This window comes from Aphelocoma coerulescens, chromosome 2 (genome assembly GCF_041296385.1).
Source record: "Aphelocoma coerulescens isolate FSJ_1873_10779 chromosome 2, UR_Acoe_1.0, whole genome shotgun sequence".
Classification (NCBI taxonomy): Eukaryota; Metazoa; Chordata; class Aves; order Passeriformes; family Corvidae; genus Aphelocoma; species Aphelocoma coerulescens.
In genome coordinates, this window is record NC_091015.1 from 10,650,071 (window position 1) to 10,667,617 (window position 17,547).

General features: G+C 44.3%; 1 protein-coding gene across 1 annotated transcript in view; it reads right to left on the reverse strand.

Moving 5' to 3' along the window:
- Nucleotides 1-360: 360 nt before the first annotated feature.
- Nucleotides 361-17,547, reverse strand: part of ADARB2 (adenosine deaminase RNA specific B2 (inactive)) — a 304,888-nt gene continuing 287,701 nt past the window's right edge. Inside the window, exons 8-10 of the mRNA XM_069005730.1 lie at nt 8,816-8,997; nt 2,376-2,554; nt 361-672 (exon numbers count right to left, since the gene is read on the reverse strand). Coding sequence (XP_068861831.1) covers nt 496-672; nt 2,376-2,554; nt 8,816-8,997 — 538 coding nt within the window. The 3' untranslated portion in view covers nt 361-495. The remainder of the gene's footprint in view (nt 673-2,375; nt 2,555-8,815; nt 8,998-17,547) is intronic.

Genomic DNA, 17,547 nt, shown 5'->3' on the forward strand with positions numbered 1-17,547 from the left:
ATGATTTTTGCATAGAGGTTAGGAACCTTTTTTTGTGGATGATTATGGATGCTCTGAGACCTGCTGTCATGCTGTGTGCCTGGGGTACTTCCATCTCTGCTCACTATTTTCCATTATTCAGTGATGACTTTTGCACTGATTGTGTGAGGGAAAACAAAGCTCTATTTTGGATTAGACAGGTGGCCCACTAACACCTCAAATCAGTAATAACCAACAGCAATAAACAATAAAAAGCAGAATCTTGGTGGGGGTGGCATTATAATTTGGGCAGGTGCATTCTTGGGAAGGGATCATGAAAAAGCAGTTTTCTAAAGTTGAGTTCAGTGCATCAGACACATTTCTACTTATGTATTTCCAATACAGAATTAAGAGCAAATATTCCCATGGATGTTGCTATTAAATCTCAAACTGCTTCAATTCTCTCCGCTCATACATCCTGCCTCTCCTCCTCTCCAGTTGGTTTGATCCCGTCGTGTAGAAAAGGTGTGGAGTGATTTACACAGTTAGTAGGAACTGATCTTGCTCTGGGGGTTTCTTCACCCAGGTGCCCAGGCCAGCTTTCTGAAATGCTTTAAACAGCTGCTGCTTAACAGACTGGTACGTCTGAGCCACCAGCTTTGCCTCGCTGTACACTGATGGCATCTCTCCATGGCTTGGTACTCGTGTGCTCAGCTGCAGAACAAAAATCAGAGAAGGGGAAAAAAAATAATAAAAAACCCAACCTATGAGCCAAAAGAAACAGGAGGCTTCAGTAGCTGTATAATCTTCCTGTCTACATTTCATAAGCATCAAACAATCACTGTGCTTTGTGTGTTTTGCTTTTGGTAAAAAAACAGGGAAGCAATAAATGCTGGTGACATGGTTTTGAGACATTGCGAGGAGGAAAGGGGTGAACAGCTCTGCCTTGGAATGGGCATAGGCAGTAGGAAGTCTTGGTGTGCTCTACAAAGGCAGAATGCTACTTCTCAGTTAATTTTTACAGACAAAACTGAAAAAAGTCCTTTCTGGAGACCTTTAAAGAATGTGCTCCTTTAAAGAAAGTTTACCCTGGGAAGTGGAGCAGGTCAGTGCTTCCAAGTAATACCCAGAGACAGAGGAAGGAGGGTTGCCTTCCACCCTCTCCCATTTTCCCTCTGTACTCTGTTATTGTTGGGAATGTTGTGAAACATATCCAGGACAGGGCAGGAATCAGTCATCAGGGTTTGTGCTGGTGTGGGAAGTCTGAGTGCTCTGTTGGAACACCCACCAGGAGCTACCTTGAGCAATGTCACCTGGCCAGTGCCCCTGGAAGGACATGCAGGAGGGAGCACTCTTTGCTCTGCAGAAGGACTAAACAAACTCCTCTGACCTGCCCAAGCCTCTGCAGTGCCAAACCAGAAGTGAGGATTTGATGCTATACAAAAGAAACCAAAATCTGTAAAATGCCTTAGAACAAGCAGTTGGGTGAATTCCAGCAGGGAATAGCACCCTGTAGGGAAAGGCACCCTCAAGGTACAGCCTGGTAAGCAAACAGCTCTCTTTTCATTGTCTCTAAACAGGAGAGATGCTGAGAGGCAGATTAAAGGAGAAGATGAACATGCAGCCTGCAATGAGCTGCTCCCCTCTGTGTGTGCCAGCACTCTGTGGGGCTGCACTGGCTGGAACTGTGCTGGCCCAGTCAGCAAGGGAGGGTGACATCGCCAGCCCGGGTGACAGTGGGCCACAAGATGGCCTGGCAGCAGTGGCTTCTCTCTGGCTGTCTCTTTGTTCTCTTTGTTCCCCAGAGGTGGAGAGTGATGACATTATCAAATCCCTCATTTTGTCAAGGGCAAAGTGCCCTGCTCAGCCACAAGTTACTCTCTCCTGCTGACTGCAACCTCACCCCTGATGTGAGCCAGATAAAGTCCAGCTCTCCCAGCCATAGTTCACCCCAGTTTTGTTCCTGTGAGCAACCCTCCATTCTGGAGGTAGCAGGAGTGCTTCTTGCCTCACTTCCTTCCTGCTGTGCAGGAAATAGACCGGGACCTCTGTCACCACACTGTGACCAAGCCCTGGGCACAAGGCCTAGGTTGGTCTCTTCTGCTCCCCACAAGGCTCAGGGTCCCTGCTAGAACAGACCATGCCACTGCCTGGGATGGGATGAGTCTCAACAGCCTCCTTCCCTTGGGGTTTGTCTTCAAACCTGCCCACCCTGCCTGCCCTAATGACTTTGTTGGTGGAATTATCTTCAGACTTCCCCACCATCACTCTGTCTTGTTTGTTTTCACTCATTTCCCAATAGGAAAGAGGATCTTAAAGTAATTTTTTAAAGTAATTTTTTTCTTGTCTTCATCTTCTCTCACTCTCCATGGACTGCAGGACAGCTATTGCCAAGCCTCTTAGTGCACCAGACCTACCTTGCCGTGCAGCTTTGCCCAGCGAGTGAAGAACATGTGCTTGCAGAGCCGCGAGGGACTCCCGCAGGTCCTCTTCCCCGTGGTGGCGTTGATAACCTCCAGGTCAGTGCTCCCCATGATCCAGTTCACACTGAAGCTGGGAGATTTTCCGGGCTGCCGAGCATCAGCATGGCTCACCCCTGAGGAGGGAGGGACACCAGTAAGCTCCAGTGCTCATTCGGAGGCTGCTCACACATGGTGGGGTGTTGTGGCACAGGAGACACCCTTGGAGAACTCGCTGGCATCGTGCACTGCACTGCTCTTGTCACCACTGGTTAAATGTTACCAGACCAAGCACCTTGGAGAAATGTAACTTAGCAATTCCTACAGATTTTCTCCACCTTGCAGGCAAACCTTCCATTAGCCTAAGGAAAGCCTTTGGATTGTAGCGTGAGCTGCTGACAGCAGTGTGACGGTGGCTGCGTGAAATCTTTCAGAAAGGCTTTAGTGGGAAAACAGGTTTTTAAAAGGAACTAAGCAGTACCGTGCTTTGCCCACGAATTCCTTCTGGTGAGCTTCCCACAGTCCAGCATATTTATCTGCTATTAACTCCTGGGGCCTTTGCTGTGAGATGTCTAGATCCCAGGTGTTGGTGCGACCCAGCCTACCGCGGGGCTGGGGCAGCGAGACGCCAATCAATCCCAGCCCCTCCCCTGGATCGAGTTTCCCGAAGAGGCAGGCTCGGAGGGTGGGTCATGGGGCGGCTCAGAAGCCTCAGCCGCACCCCCTGAGCAGTGCCCGGGTCCAAGCCACCTCCCGTGGTTCGGGAAAATTCCCGGTTCCTCGGTTGTTCACTGGTTCTCTGTTACAACTCCGGCCTCTCGGTTCCCCCCAGTGGTTCTTGTTACATTGTACCCTCCCCTGGCTTGTAACTCATTGGCTGTTTTCCCCTTTCACTGGGGTTTTCAAATTCCCTATAAAACTGAGGACGAGCCTCAGTATCGGATCCCATCAATCCCATCATTCCCACCCCATCACATCGGATTCCAGCCTTCCGAGCTCGTTCGGGTTGCGAAACTCCTAACAATAAACCTGTTAGCAGCCAGACCCAAACAGCCTCTCTCTTCCTTCGTCTCCGAGCTAACGTGAGCCGATCCCATTGGCTCCTGCCGTGTTCCCTCTGCCGAGAAGCCAGCCAGCTAGCCAGCCCAGCCAGCAGCGCCCTTCCTGAGGCTGAAGTCGCTTCAGCAACGTGTGGAGGTAACACAGCTGGGCTGTCTCTGACCTGGGGCACACCAGAGCTCGTGCTTCGAGCACCAATGAATCAGGGGGATGGGGAGCAAAAGAATTCGTTTGTTAGGAACAATGCATCTAGCTTGGTCAGCATACCAGAGCAGGAAGAAGAAGATAAGAGACTGCTGATAAAACCAGGGGGAGTCTCAGACAGGCATCCTGCTTCATCCCAAAACTAGCTCAAACCAGTCCCAAAGCTTAAACCCAGGCCAAAGGTATAAAAGAGCATGCGCAGGAGAGAAAGGTGAAAAGTTCAGACGAGGAAGACTCCCCTGACTTCGTCACAAGACCCCCGAGAGACCCCTACCACAACCACCAGACAACACTGCGCAAGCGCAATGCGGATGTAAATGACTTTTGAGTTCATTATAATACGAAGCGAGGCTGGGCGGGGCTAGGTGATGAATATGTATGAGTTTGTTAGGAAACTTAATGAATATGGAACTTGTAACCCGATAAATACCGAGCTGAAAACAGCTGTAGGCACCCATGATTTTGGAGGAGCTATCCCCCATGCGTCCCAGCGCTGGAATAAAACATACCTACTTTACTACTTTTTCTAGTAGTGGAGTCCTTTCCTGCCTTTCACCAAGAACTGCGTTACCAGGGAATAAGAAAATACGAAACAGCACACTTCATCATCACAGAGAGATTATTAGATCCAAGCAAATAATGACCTTGTAGACATCACTGTCCTACACAGAACACTCTTGGTCCCCACCTTGTGTCTGCCTGTGAGATTCCAACCCTGTACTGGAGCACCAATTTATTCAACAGCTAGTTGGTGTCCTAATGGTGATATTTCGGACATCTTTAAGTGGAATGCATCATATGTAATTTTAGACAGCTGCAATAATGATGTTTACAGTCACCTGGGATGACTGCATGACCTTAGTGTCATTCACATGGCCAGTTTTGGACATCTGAGCCACATACTGAGCCACTGCCTTCATGGGGGAGATCTCCCTTGGCTCTAGATGCAGACCAGGGCTACAAGGTCAGGTGTAGCTGTGTACATGAGTTATTTTTAATCAGGTAAATTCCTGTCTCTTTTTAACCATTTAGTGTAGCTCAATCTTTCCATGACTCCTGTCACTTTTTCATTTCTTGTACCTGAAACAGAGGAAGGATTAGTCTTTGCAAGAATATAAGAGGAATAAAGAAAATGGTTGGCTTATTTTCCAGCACAGTATAAATGCAAACAAGTGAGCTCTGCCATGCCCTGCTCATTAGTGCTTTTGCAGCACAGAATCAACACTGGGAGCTTCCAAGGCTGGAAAAGACAGTGACCTGAAGCAGTTTGAATATTTTTGAAAACATGGACCTTGGATAATATGTCTGGATCCAGTTATAGTGTCCCTCTCTGCTAATTTGCTGTGTGGGCCACTAGACTGCAAACCTGGACAACAAAAGCCACTGTGGTGAGCAGCAGGTGGGGACTGTGCTGGTAGGCAGGAGCTGCCTGGCACAGCCTTCCCAGCACAGGCCAGTGCCAGGACTGGGTCTCTGTTTCCAAATGGCAGCTCCTGCCTGCAGCAGCTCCAGCGACAGCTCATGGTTTGCACTGCTTTCATTGCTGCTGGTTGGAGGGCAGCAGAGAAAGGTCCTTTGCGTTTTCTGCTGAGAGGGTTTCAAAGACCTTTTGCAGAGAGTGAGAAGTACTGATATGGGCTGTTCAGAGAGAAGGAGATTAAAGAAAAGAGATCAAAGCCCTTCCTTTCCAAAGTGCCCTTCTTGCCCAGCATCTCATTTTCAAATCAGATGCACGCCATGAGCATCTGCTAGTCTGAGGCAGAATGGGAGGAGATGGGAGCTGGTGGGAATGCAGCATCCATCACTGAATGTGTTGAGCTTGGAAAGCTCCTGAGAGACACCATGGGAGAAGTGGAGGGTTGTGCAGGGTTTGTCTGGCCGGGGTGCGACTTCTGTATGTAGCTGCTGCATCCTGCCTGGAGTCTCTCAGCATCACGGGAAGCAATGCCACTGAGGGACATCCCTCCTCTCTCCGCTGTCCCCTCTGCCCTGGGAGGGAGCTGCTAGAGCCAAATGGAACTCAGCATGCACACAGAGAGAAAGGTAGCCATTGAAGGGAAAAAATTATATGGCAAACTCACTTTGTATTGGTGACAAAGCTGGAACTGCAGAAATCATCTCAGTCACTGGGACTGAACTTGCTACCGTGTGTAGAAGAAAATTACAGCTAAGTCATAACCTCACCCAGGATTTGTAAACACATTCATGTCATATTAATACCTCTTTCAATTTTTTTCCCCCCAGAGATAACAGATCAGTCTGCATCTAAAACTCCAGTTCACCTAGGCAACAGGATTTAAACTGAGAGCTTGAAAAGCAGATAGCTCTGCAGCGCTGCTCGAACATCTCTACACAGAAAAAGATGCAAACAGATCAAAATCAGCTGTTTCACACTATGCACCACTCTCTGTCAAGGTAGCACCCAAAAGCTTAGAGGACTTGGGTGCCAAAAAGCACGATAGCAAACACCCTGCCATGCAAAGTTGCCACAGGACACTAAATAAATGAAAATTTATTGTGAAATCCCCAACTAGAGGAAGAGAAGGAAAGGCTGCACAGAGGGGAGAACAGGTTGTTGGACCCGTCAGACGGGGGCTGTGAGAGTAGCCCAGGCTTGTCCCAGCGCCTGGAAACCCTGGAAAGCTCCTTTGGCTTTCATGCTTTCTCTTCCCAGCTATCACATACAAGTACATGCATTTAGGTAAATAGAAGATATTTTCACATTATTTTCTGAATGCAAAAGAAGAGATTTTAAAGAAAAAACCATGAAAGTCATAACAGACAAATATAGAGCATGGATATAGTCTCTGATTGTTGATTTTTTATAATTTAAAAAACTTTCTTCCATATTTTTCTTTTGAAAAATAATTGTTTTGATTTATTTAGAAAGTAACATTCAAATAATCTAGGTTACTTTCTCTCCTCTATGTAAAACATCCTTCTTAAAACCCACACAACAAAGAGTACAACAGAAACCAGTAGAATTTGAAAGAAAAAGAAAAGTCTTTGCACAAATAATATGAATTTGAGTACTGTGGGACGTGAACTGAAATCTGTCCTCACTCTCCTCTCTCTCCCAGCAAACCCTCATTCCCCTTCAGGATACCCTTTAGAACAGCCTCAACATTAAGAGAACAGGATATAAAAAAGGCTTTTCTTCTAAAAATTACACCCAAAAGTAATCTCAGTGGAAGGGTGGAGTTCCATCTGGCTGGGACTGGTAAAAAACTGAGCAGAAAACCTCACTGATTATTTTTCAGTGGAGCCAGACATCTCAGGATATCTCATCACACCATGACTCTCCTCTCCATTGGAATGTTTGTACTGCTAGGATCAAGTGGCAAAATAATTGACACCCTTATAATTTAAGGACTCCTTGGCTGGTCTGATGTCCAAGACAAGTGTGAGGGGTGGAGCTACCTGGCTGAGATTGTATAGGTCTGGTCTCTAATGCATTTGGAGAAGCTTTTTCTAGGTGCCCATCTCCTTAGTCACTGTATATGCTGCTGGCACAGTCTCCCAGGAGAAAGAATTGCAGCATAAACCTCAGCAATGTAAGTTTTAAGCAGCATTGGCTCCCTGGTGGGATTTGTGGGGGGAGGGAAGATTACAAATAATGAGGTTAGAGACAAAAACAATGTAGACAGAAAGAGACAGATTCCTCCCACTGCTTCTCCTGGGCTGAGGAAAATCCACAAACACAACCAAAAAGCAAAGCAAATGCTTTTCCAAACAAGCCTCTGGGAAGGAGGACGACAGCCCTGAAACGTACAGATATTTAAAGTGACACAAGGCCCCCTCTGATGCCTTTCCTATTCCCTTGAAATCTCTAACAACGACTCTTGGACATACATACACACATGCCCTGGCCAAGTATGACCCATTGCTTTTACTCTGCATGGCCAACCCAGCAAAGCAATAGCTGTTCTGTGGTGAAAACTCTTATAAAATCCCTTTTTGTGTTTTCAATCCTTCAACAGCTGAAGTGGGTTTCCCTGTACATCCTGCAGACACAGTGAAATTGTGTGTACCTTTGATCTTAATGTATGGGTGTACTTACAGTGTGTTAGGGCTGGCACAGGATGAGATCTGCTTTCCCAGTGGGAGATGCAGAGGCTTCTGGCAGCCAGGGCTGTGTTGTCAAAATAACAGCCAGATTTGGGAAATGGGGAGATATTTCCTGGCCAGCTGTGAGTTCTTTCCTCCCTACCAAAATATCATGTGGGAAGGAAGAGGGAGCTGAGCCATGCCCATTCTGGACCAGGGCAGGAGGGACAGGTGGGAGATAGAGTGAAGGGGAAGTGTGGACTACAGCTTCCTGCTCACTTGCATTGCAGTCTTTGGCCAGCTGCACTGAAGAGTTAAAAAATGGAGATAAGCTGTTCAGAAAAGGATAAGCCTTTTGACCTGTTCACCTCATAACACATACACTCACATTACACTTGCCAGATGTACTAAACTACACAGAACCTGAGAATTTCCCCAGTGGCTAAACTATCACTTCTTCCTCAGCCAAACAAATTTTGTCACAAGGGCATATTAAAAAAAAAAAAAAGTCCATGAAATAGGTAAGGCATAAAGCAGCACTCTCCTGACTGAGGAACCCAGAGGACTTTGAAAAGCAATGGGGTACTCCACTAAAGCATCCTGACCTCTGACTCTGTGACACTGACATCATATTGATGTCTCAGGGAAACCTCCCAAAGACCAATTATCAAAGATTAAAATAAGGATCTAATCTGGTGCAGAATTGGTGTCCCTTAGCATTGCCTCAAGACAGTTAAACCTTAACCTGAAGACAGTTAAACCTAAAATTTCCTGAAACTTCCTTCTGATTTTTAGAAATGTTTTACTTAGTCATACTTTTATTTTCCCCACTCTGTGTGTCCAGTGTACAGTGGTTGCTTTCCTAGTTAGCTTGTACCCACTAATAATCCTTTTTTATGCCGCTGCATATGAAAAAGGCCTGGATTTAAACCAACCAGTTTCTTCATTCTCCAAATTCATATTTTTCAGGGAAAAAAAAGTATATGAGTTAATGGTTTACTCACAAACAAAAAGCATTCCTGTTGGTGAGCAGCACGATTAGCAATGGGAGGGGGGATTTTTTGTCTTGCAGGCAGGTGTTTGCTTACCACTGAGAAGCAGCTGATTGCGCCGGTACGAAGCTGGCAGCTGACCAATGTCTTCTATCCTATGGCTCATTACCCGGGAAAGGTGACCAGTGTGGTAGAGGCTTCCCACAATGATGCTGTGCAAGTACATGGGTTCGATGAAGGAGCTGAGGAGAGCACCTTGGAGCCCAAGGATGTTCCACCTGAAAAAAAATTCAGGAGTAATAAGACGCATGCATGGAGGAACGGCCACAATTGAGCTACTCTGGGAAAATCAGCGAATGCCAGCACATGGGTTAGAGGGATGAGGGATGAAACTATTCCTTTCCCTGTCCTATGATACAGGAAGAACTGTTGGGTTATTATACACCCATGGGCTGATTCCCTCTAGGAGGACTTTAGATTACTGTGGTATCATTCACTTAAGGGAGGTACTTCTTGTCTTGTATTGCTGCAAACAGAGGCTTCTTATCAAGAATTGTTCTTTCTAAAAGCATTTTGTGTTTGATAGATGTTAATTTAGTATGTCTCTAGCAGAATTTTATTTTCTCTGCATCTATAGTTTTCCCCTTGCAATGGTAGAGCTACAATGAGAACTTTTGTTATTCTATTTATTCTATTTCTGTTTATTTTCTGCTTGTCATATGTAAGTACCACCCCCATGTCATACAGCCAAGCTAACACGACTTAAGTGGCCAAAATCCCCACAAAATCTTTGAATGTCTCCTAGGCTGACACTTCTTTGCACAAATGATCATGAAGATATGAAGACATCCATAGGAATTAAATCCTGGTCCTGAATAGGAAAAAAAAGAGAGGACTTCGATTTTAGGAAATTTATTTGTAACCTTTAGCTTGACCTGCTCTAAAGTGCTCAGACTGATGGATACATCTTACTCTGTTGCTGTCTTAAAGGTGCAGCAGAGCGATGGTGGAAACCTTGGGACCTTCCACCTGTTGATGACTTAGACCTCCATACTACTGGTGTTGGAGTAGTTGTCAGAACAGTTCTGCATTTTGATAGCCTATGAATTTTTACATCAAGCTAGGCACAAATATGACAGCATGATTGCCTCTAAATTCTTCAGGGGACAGCTAATTGGTTAATAAGTGGAAAAATTAAAAAGGGGAAAGAAGTTATGATGCAGTTATCTTCTTGGCAAACCTATTTAGCTCAGCTCCTCTAAGCAGTTGTTTCCCACCATGCACACGCTAACAGGCTCTCTTACACTTGGATAATATTTTTACGTAAGTTGAACACTGTCAATCTGTCTGAATAGTTTTGAGTTCAGGAGTTCAAACTGAAAATGCTTCAGAAAATGTATTTTGGAGAGCATATTTTGGCTCATTAAAACCCAAAACACCGGCAACATTTGGAACTTGGTAGCTGACTGAAGGAAAGGGTACGAGGTGTCTGCTATTTAAGGCATCATCCAGTGGCTGCCATGCTAAATAATGTGTTTAAAGCAGAATTTCCATCAGCAGCAAGCATTATGGTGCTAATTTCTTACATCATTGTTCTTTTCATTAATTAACATTTCTCAACCGTTAGTGCAATTATTGCAGTGCCTCCGTACTGTATGTCTCTTTTCATGATTAATAAGGAGTCATTATATTTCCCTTTCCTGAAGCAGTCAATTAACACGGAATACTTTCCATTAATTACTGAATGTTTAAAACCAGCATGCTGTACCTGGAGAGCAATCTGCTCTAGGAACCTGTGACACCAATTGCTTTTAAAAGTTCTCTTTAAATTTTATTCCAAAAACACAAGCAATTTAGCTGGCTGTATTAATTTGCCTCCGAAGCAGGGCTGTGAATGAGAAACATCTTTTAATCTCATGCAAGAAAAGGCAGCCATCTGGCTGCTGAGGATTTCAGTCAGACTCTCCCTGTCTCCCTCTGTAAATGCAGGCCATTAAAGTAATGTGTTCATCTACATAAAACTCAAATGAAATATAAAAGGTAATATTTATATACAAACAATTTAGTCCCACAATTTAAACAGTCATTGGTTTTATGAAACATTTACTTTAGTCGATCAGATTTGCATAACTTCATTTGGGGGGAAAAAAGTGTGGTCATTTCTGCAAATAACATCACTTTTAAAGGAAAGAACTAGCTGCCTCTTTGAGTAAATAACTTATCATAATGCAAAATTAATAATGCAAGCTTAAGAAACAGAGCTGCATTCAGCTAACAGTACTATGCCTCCATCCTCCAGCATCTAAGGTAAGCAAAAAAATTAGACAGATATCTTTGTCCAGATGGAAACTTGTAAGAAATCAGTGCTGTTTTCAGCATTTAAAATTTCCTTTAAAAAGCCTTACATATTTGATTGAAGGAGAGAAGAAAAGCAGCTAAACAGAAAAACAACATATGTTCAACAATATTGGGATTTCAGCAATGTGCACATCACAAGAAATCATCTGAGTTTTATTTACCAAAATAAGAGATTGTGTTCAGGTCATAAATTACAAGGTAATAATGACTGTATAATTTAAATTCATCACAAGGGACCTGCCTTTTCTTTAGAGATATTTCTCTGCCTAATTCTGGACATATTCATCCTAGTGTAAAAAGGGATTCCAATGTCAATGGAATGACATTATTGGAAATCACAATATAAGCAAGACCAGGTTCCCCCCCATGCATTGAAAGCATTCCATAAACATGAATTCATCCTTGCAGTGCTGCTGTAACGTAAAGTCCCATTTTTGCACCCTGGGGAATCAGGGCAGAAAGGCAGTAAGATGTGCTGAAATCTGTAAGAGTTTCTGGCTTCTGGATGCAAGAGTTGTTCCTTGAGGGAACCTTGTTTTCCCATTACAAAAGAAGGCACAGGCAGGTGTAGGGGGTGATGAAGCTTCTGTATTAGCCACGGTGGGTTTTGACTCCAGGGTATAAGTTTGACTCCAAGACAAAGTGGACAGAGCAACCAGACTGAAAAAAAAAAACAAAACAAACCAAGGGAGAAGAAACCTATCAAAGAATACAGGCACAAGAGCAAGGCCTGCCTGATCTGTAGAATGTGGTACAAAGAGAGACTCTCCCAGAAGCAGACAGCATCCTAAGGTAGGAAGGACTGAGAAATCAGGAAAGGTGCTCACACCAAGAAGGCAATATTTGGTGGGGACCATTTGCTGGGTCTTTCTGAGCTGCTGTCCCCCATGTGGTATGAAAAGGGATGAGGTGATGGCACTGCTGTAGCGCTGTATTTCCCCACACCTTTTCTTACTAAATTGTTTGCCTTTCCCACATCGTCCTCACTCCCCTGCCCTAGTCCTGGCCACACCCTCAGGTTCTCCTTATTGGTTCCAGTACCCCAACTCCGCCCATGTACCGCCCCTGTGCCCTGAGTCCATGTGCTCTCTCCGCCCCCCTCGTCTCCCTATAAAACACCAGGCTCCCTGCCCACATGGTCTCTCTGCCTCTGGGTAATGGCTTATTGTCAGGTGAGGAAAAGTTCCTGTGAGGTCCCCATGCAGGGACCCTTCTGCCTCCTTTCTCGTCCCCGCGTTGCGGAGCCCGGCTGGCCGGAGCAGGAGCGCGGGGCCGTCCGCAAGGGCTGCGGGAAGCGGAGCAGCCGCTCTCCCCGAAGCAGCTCCGCTGCGCTCTCTGGGGACGTTTGCAGCTTGCTAAACCAACGCAGGAAACCAAGCACCGCAACACACTGCCACCTGAACAGTGGCTGCTTCCTGGTTCAGCATTGATTTAGCAGCATCCAGTCAGAGAAATGGGATGAAGAAGCAAAGAAGGAGCTTTGCTCTCAAATCTAGCCCAGGTTTATCAGAGTGTTTAGACTGTTGTTTCTCTCTGGAAAGCAGCCCCGAGCACGTGTGTGAGTCCCCCTAACTCAGCACAAGTCCTAGGAAAGGAGGGGTCTTGTACTGAGCTGGCCAAAACCAGACCCTTGCACTGCTGCTGTCCTGCAGAGCATGGCAAAAGCACATTAATGGTGGGGAAATTTTCAGTTTCTCATTCTGCTGCTGCTCTGTGGATGAAAAGGCCTACCTGGGAGGGCAGCCTGCTCAGTATTGTGCAGAAACAATAGATTTTACCGACAAATATTTGAGGGAAGGTCTTTTATCCCATGTATTGTTCATCCCTTGACCAACACACATGGCTAATGTACTGACTTGGTCCTTTGATATATGAACATCCATGGAATTATTTGTAGGTAGATGGTAGGGGAAAGATCCATCTGAGCAACAGTGAAGCTATCGATAAGGTTGTTAATTTTGAAGGAGCTATTTCTCTGTAGCCTAATTTAGGTCCATGGAAGTAGCTGTGTTCCCATCTGTAACAAAGTGCTCTCTTCAAATGTGGCTTTTCAAAATAAAATTATTATTCAAAGCAATGCAGTGTTACATTTTGGCTTCTCAATATATCAAAGTGACTTTTCTCGCTATGAGGAAATATGCTGGATCATTCTGAATTTTCCTAATTGTGCAAGATTTTAAGGGCTGTTTTCAAGGACATGCATCTCTCTAATAACTCATATGCTATGTGCTCTGTAATAACCCTTACAATAAAGTGAAAATCAACCCACTGCTCCCTTAGTCACAGATCTTATTTAAAAATCCCCAAATCTTCAGCAGGCAGGATCAATAAAACAGAATGTCTCCCCTTTTCACTCAAAGATGGGAGCTTTTGGAGCTCTAAATGGAAGGAAAGTATACCCTTCCTTTTGTTCAAACAGCAGATATTACTGCACTGTTTACGAAGACAAAATCCTGTGTTCAGTTTTCAATATAGATAATCCTTGAACAAATATATTTTTGCCTGTTTGTCAATCACAGAAATGCCAGTGACAAGCTGGGAGGCATCCCAGAGCAGGCAGCCTTTCTTAAATTAAATGCTGTGCTCCCCCAGTCCTGGACAAGCAGAGGGCAGAGCATGACCCCACTGCAGAGCCCCTCCAGTTCCCTTGCTCCTGCCAGCTCGGGACCACCAGCAAGGGTGCACGGAAATGTGCCCCCACGTCACAACCACATCATAGCCTCCACATGCTGGAGCATCACCTCACCACACAAGTTGTCTATGGCCCCTCCCTGGGACCAACAGAAAAAGGGATGATGAAAATACTGAGGAAAGGGTTTGGAGGCAAACCTACGGGGATGCAGAGGGCTGCAGCCTTGCTCAGGTCAGTACAAGGCTCCTTGCCCATTGCTGAGACGTGGTGTGACAGCTGGAGCCCCTTTGCTGGTGTTCCTAGCACTGATTTGGACATGGTTAGACCTGAAGGGTGACACTTGAACCCTTTGTAACTGACATGTGGAGAAATTCGCCTGATGCTTCAAAACATCTCAGGGAACTGTGTCCACCTGCCATGGATGCTCAGGGACTGAAGTGTCTCCTTGGGACCTTTGGAAACCTTGCCCATTAAAAAGCACTGCTGATGAATTTAAAGTCTTATTTTGATAAGGCTTTTTGTAAAGGCATTTTTTTTTTTATTAAGAGCTTAAAGTCTTATCCACTTGGTGTGTTAACCTCCTGTACCACAGTTTCTATTACCAATATTTCCAGCTATGCTTCACACAACATAAATTGTTATTCAGGGTGGCATGGGCTCAGCAGGACACCTGTGGTGTTCCTATTTATATGACCATTTAGCTATTATTGGTTTGGAAACTGGAACTAGTGCATTAGTTCTTGATCTGTATTTTAGCAGTGGGTGGTTTATATATGTTTTCTGGAACATACCTTGTGGTGAGAGATTGAAATTGAACTCTCAGTCACACAGAAAGGGGTTAAGAGAGAGAATTACAAACCGTGTGCACAAATCATCTCTAATTGAAGATCTAGCTGTGTTAATTGATTTTCATTTGCATTAATATGTAGCCTTTGAAGTAGCTTTTCTTAAGAGTTACCTTGTCAGGCTCAGCCTTCTGTTAACAATGGCTCTGGTCGACAGGCTAACACTAAAATAGATCTAAGAATGCCAATTTCTAACACTGACTTTTAGTCTTGCATTTCTATATGCTACATTTAAATACAGCTTAATGTGCTCAACTCATCTTATAAAATGCTACTTCAGACTCCCACTGGCAAATCCTGAAACAGTGCCTTAAGGCTACATTACCTTGCAATACTCTGAACATAATAAAGATTTCTTCCTATTCTCTAGTTTGTGGGCCCAAATAATCCACAAACCTTAGCCACAGGACATGGGTAGACTGCTCATGCTAATGCAAAGTTTGGAGGTCTTTGTTATCATTTGTGTTGTTTTGTAGGTGAGATATAATTTGGATATTCAAGGTCTTATTTTACTTCTGGGCTTAATGTCACTTTTTTTGTGACGTTTGAGGACGTGGATGACCATTAACCTGGTGGCAAGAAAATACACAGTCTTTTACAGGTGACCTTTTGAGAAGTGGTAGTAAGAAAACAATTTTAAGGTCAGAGCTTATAAAACAAACACTGAATTCTGGCTTTTATGTGCTGTTTGTGAGGATTGTTCCCTGCAAATCCTGCACAATGCAAAGTACAATTCTTCAGCCTGCATCCTGTAAGGGGACTTCTGAAAGAGGACAAGTGACACTGCTCGTACATTTACAAATAAGTTTATCCAATCTTTATGTGTGTAGATGGAAATTTGCTGCACAGAAGGCTGGCAACTCTCCAAAGTAACTACATCAGCTTGACATCTAGTGAGCAACAACATCATCTGCCCTGGCCAAAGTGTGAGCTGTGCAGTCCCCTGGCTGAGGTCTATCAAGGAAGAGGGTTTGGGGAAGAGTAGTGCAATGCAAAACTCTGTCCTGAGACACCCAGATAAGAACTAATTTTTGGAATAAACCTTAGTGTTGAATGCTTGCACCAAGATCCTCAAAATAATTTGCATACGTGGTATCAGAGGTGAGGTGGTGACATGGGACCTGGGAATGCATGTTCATACCACGGGTCTGCTGTGCTGTGGGGTCCTGTGGTGGCCTCCTCCCTGTGCTCTCAGCACCACTGCCATTCCTTACCAAACCACCAGCAATGGCAAGCACCAAACCTTTCTGTGCAGCTATGCCCTGCAGAACACCGTGCTATTTCGGAATGGCTGACACTGAGAGAGATAATTTCTCTAGTTTTCTGCGTGGAAGAAGAAGGAACCCAGGTGTTGGTGATGAGATAGATAAGCTTGATGAGCTCAGAGCATGGAATAGGAAACTTTATACAGAAGAGAGGTGTGTGTATTGCTAAATCTGAGTTACAGTGGGCCTAGAGGATGAGCCATGGTGGAAGGAGACTGGTCTGAAGCTCAGACGGTGTTTCCATGAGTCAGAGGACAAACTGTATCAAAGGGAAAGTGGTTTCTCTACTCTGTGACAGACTCTGAATTTCCCTTATAAGTCTGTCCAGAGGGGTGGTAGACTTAAGACTAAGTGCATAGATCTTTGATATTTTGTCCAGACTTTCATGTTTCTTCTGCTGTAGGAATAAGAAGCAGAGACATTTGGAAATTCTGATTTTATATATGCAATCATGTGATTGTGTGGGTCAGAGACAGAATTTAGTGCTGAGCCTCCTTAACGTTTGGTTGCTGTGTTTAGATCCTCAAAGAAGAACGGAGCTCTAGAGATATCCTTGTTTCTTTTTCCCCTAAATGTGTGTGTTTGTGTGTGTGCAAACCTGCATGTGTACATGTGTGCATAGGACAATTTTCCTTCAAACATTTGTCTGCTCCCAAACAGCGACTGCAGAGACTTCCATTAGCAGCAGCATTAACCTTGCACTGACCTTGTAATAAGCAAGGTACAAGCTAGTCCTGCATCCAGCGTTAGTGTGAGACAGGGAGAAGAAAAGAGGTTTAATTTGGCCCATTGTATGAATTTTGCTGTCACAAAAAAAGCTGAAATTCTCTTAGGGCTGGAGTGTCTCTGTCAACATAAAGGTTTTAATATAGGTTATGATTAGCATCAAGGAAACATTAAATGACATAAATTCTTCCCCAAACAGATTATTATTTTTGAAACTATTTTTCCCATGTTATTGCTGCTTTTTTGCAAATGTATATGATATACATTACAGAGGAGAATGAAGGTCAAAAGGTGTTAGTGTAATTAATGAACTATGGGCTACAAAATGTGGTTTAATCCTAAATGCTATGGCACTGAGAGCCTGAAGTCACTCCAGCTGCACTGTGAGGCCCACAGGAGCTGTGAGTGTAAAAGCTGACGCTCTCTTAGGGTGGGTTATTTAGGGATTCACAGACCCCAGACTTTAAATTTACACATATAAATGCATAGGTTTTAAAGCCAGAAGGAACCACCAAGATCTAGTGTGACCTCCTTTATAATGAAGCTGCAGAATTTCACCTCGTAATTCCCTGCCCGAGCCAAATAAAATGACTATTCATACCAGAAGAGCTTGTGCTTTAATTCAGTGAGGGAACAGGTATGATACCAGGGTGTTTATCCTGAGATCTCAACAAAGCCACAGAGCCCAAATAATGCATACCAAGCATCAAATTCTCTCAAACTTGTGGTGATAGTAATAAAAATGGCTCAATGTCTTTGAATAACAAATAAGTCTGATTAAACCACTCTCTGCTTATAGCTTTCCTGCGAGCAAGAAAGAACATAAATCGTTAGATACATGATTTATAGAATATGATTCGCTTTTCTCAGTAACTCTGTGCGTTCTTGGGTCTTTGATATTCTGATAGCAATGTCCTTTGCAAATAATGCAAAATGATGTATATTTTAGCAGCTACTGGCTAGATTCTCAAGAGGAAACATTCTCTAATAGCACAGTACTCC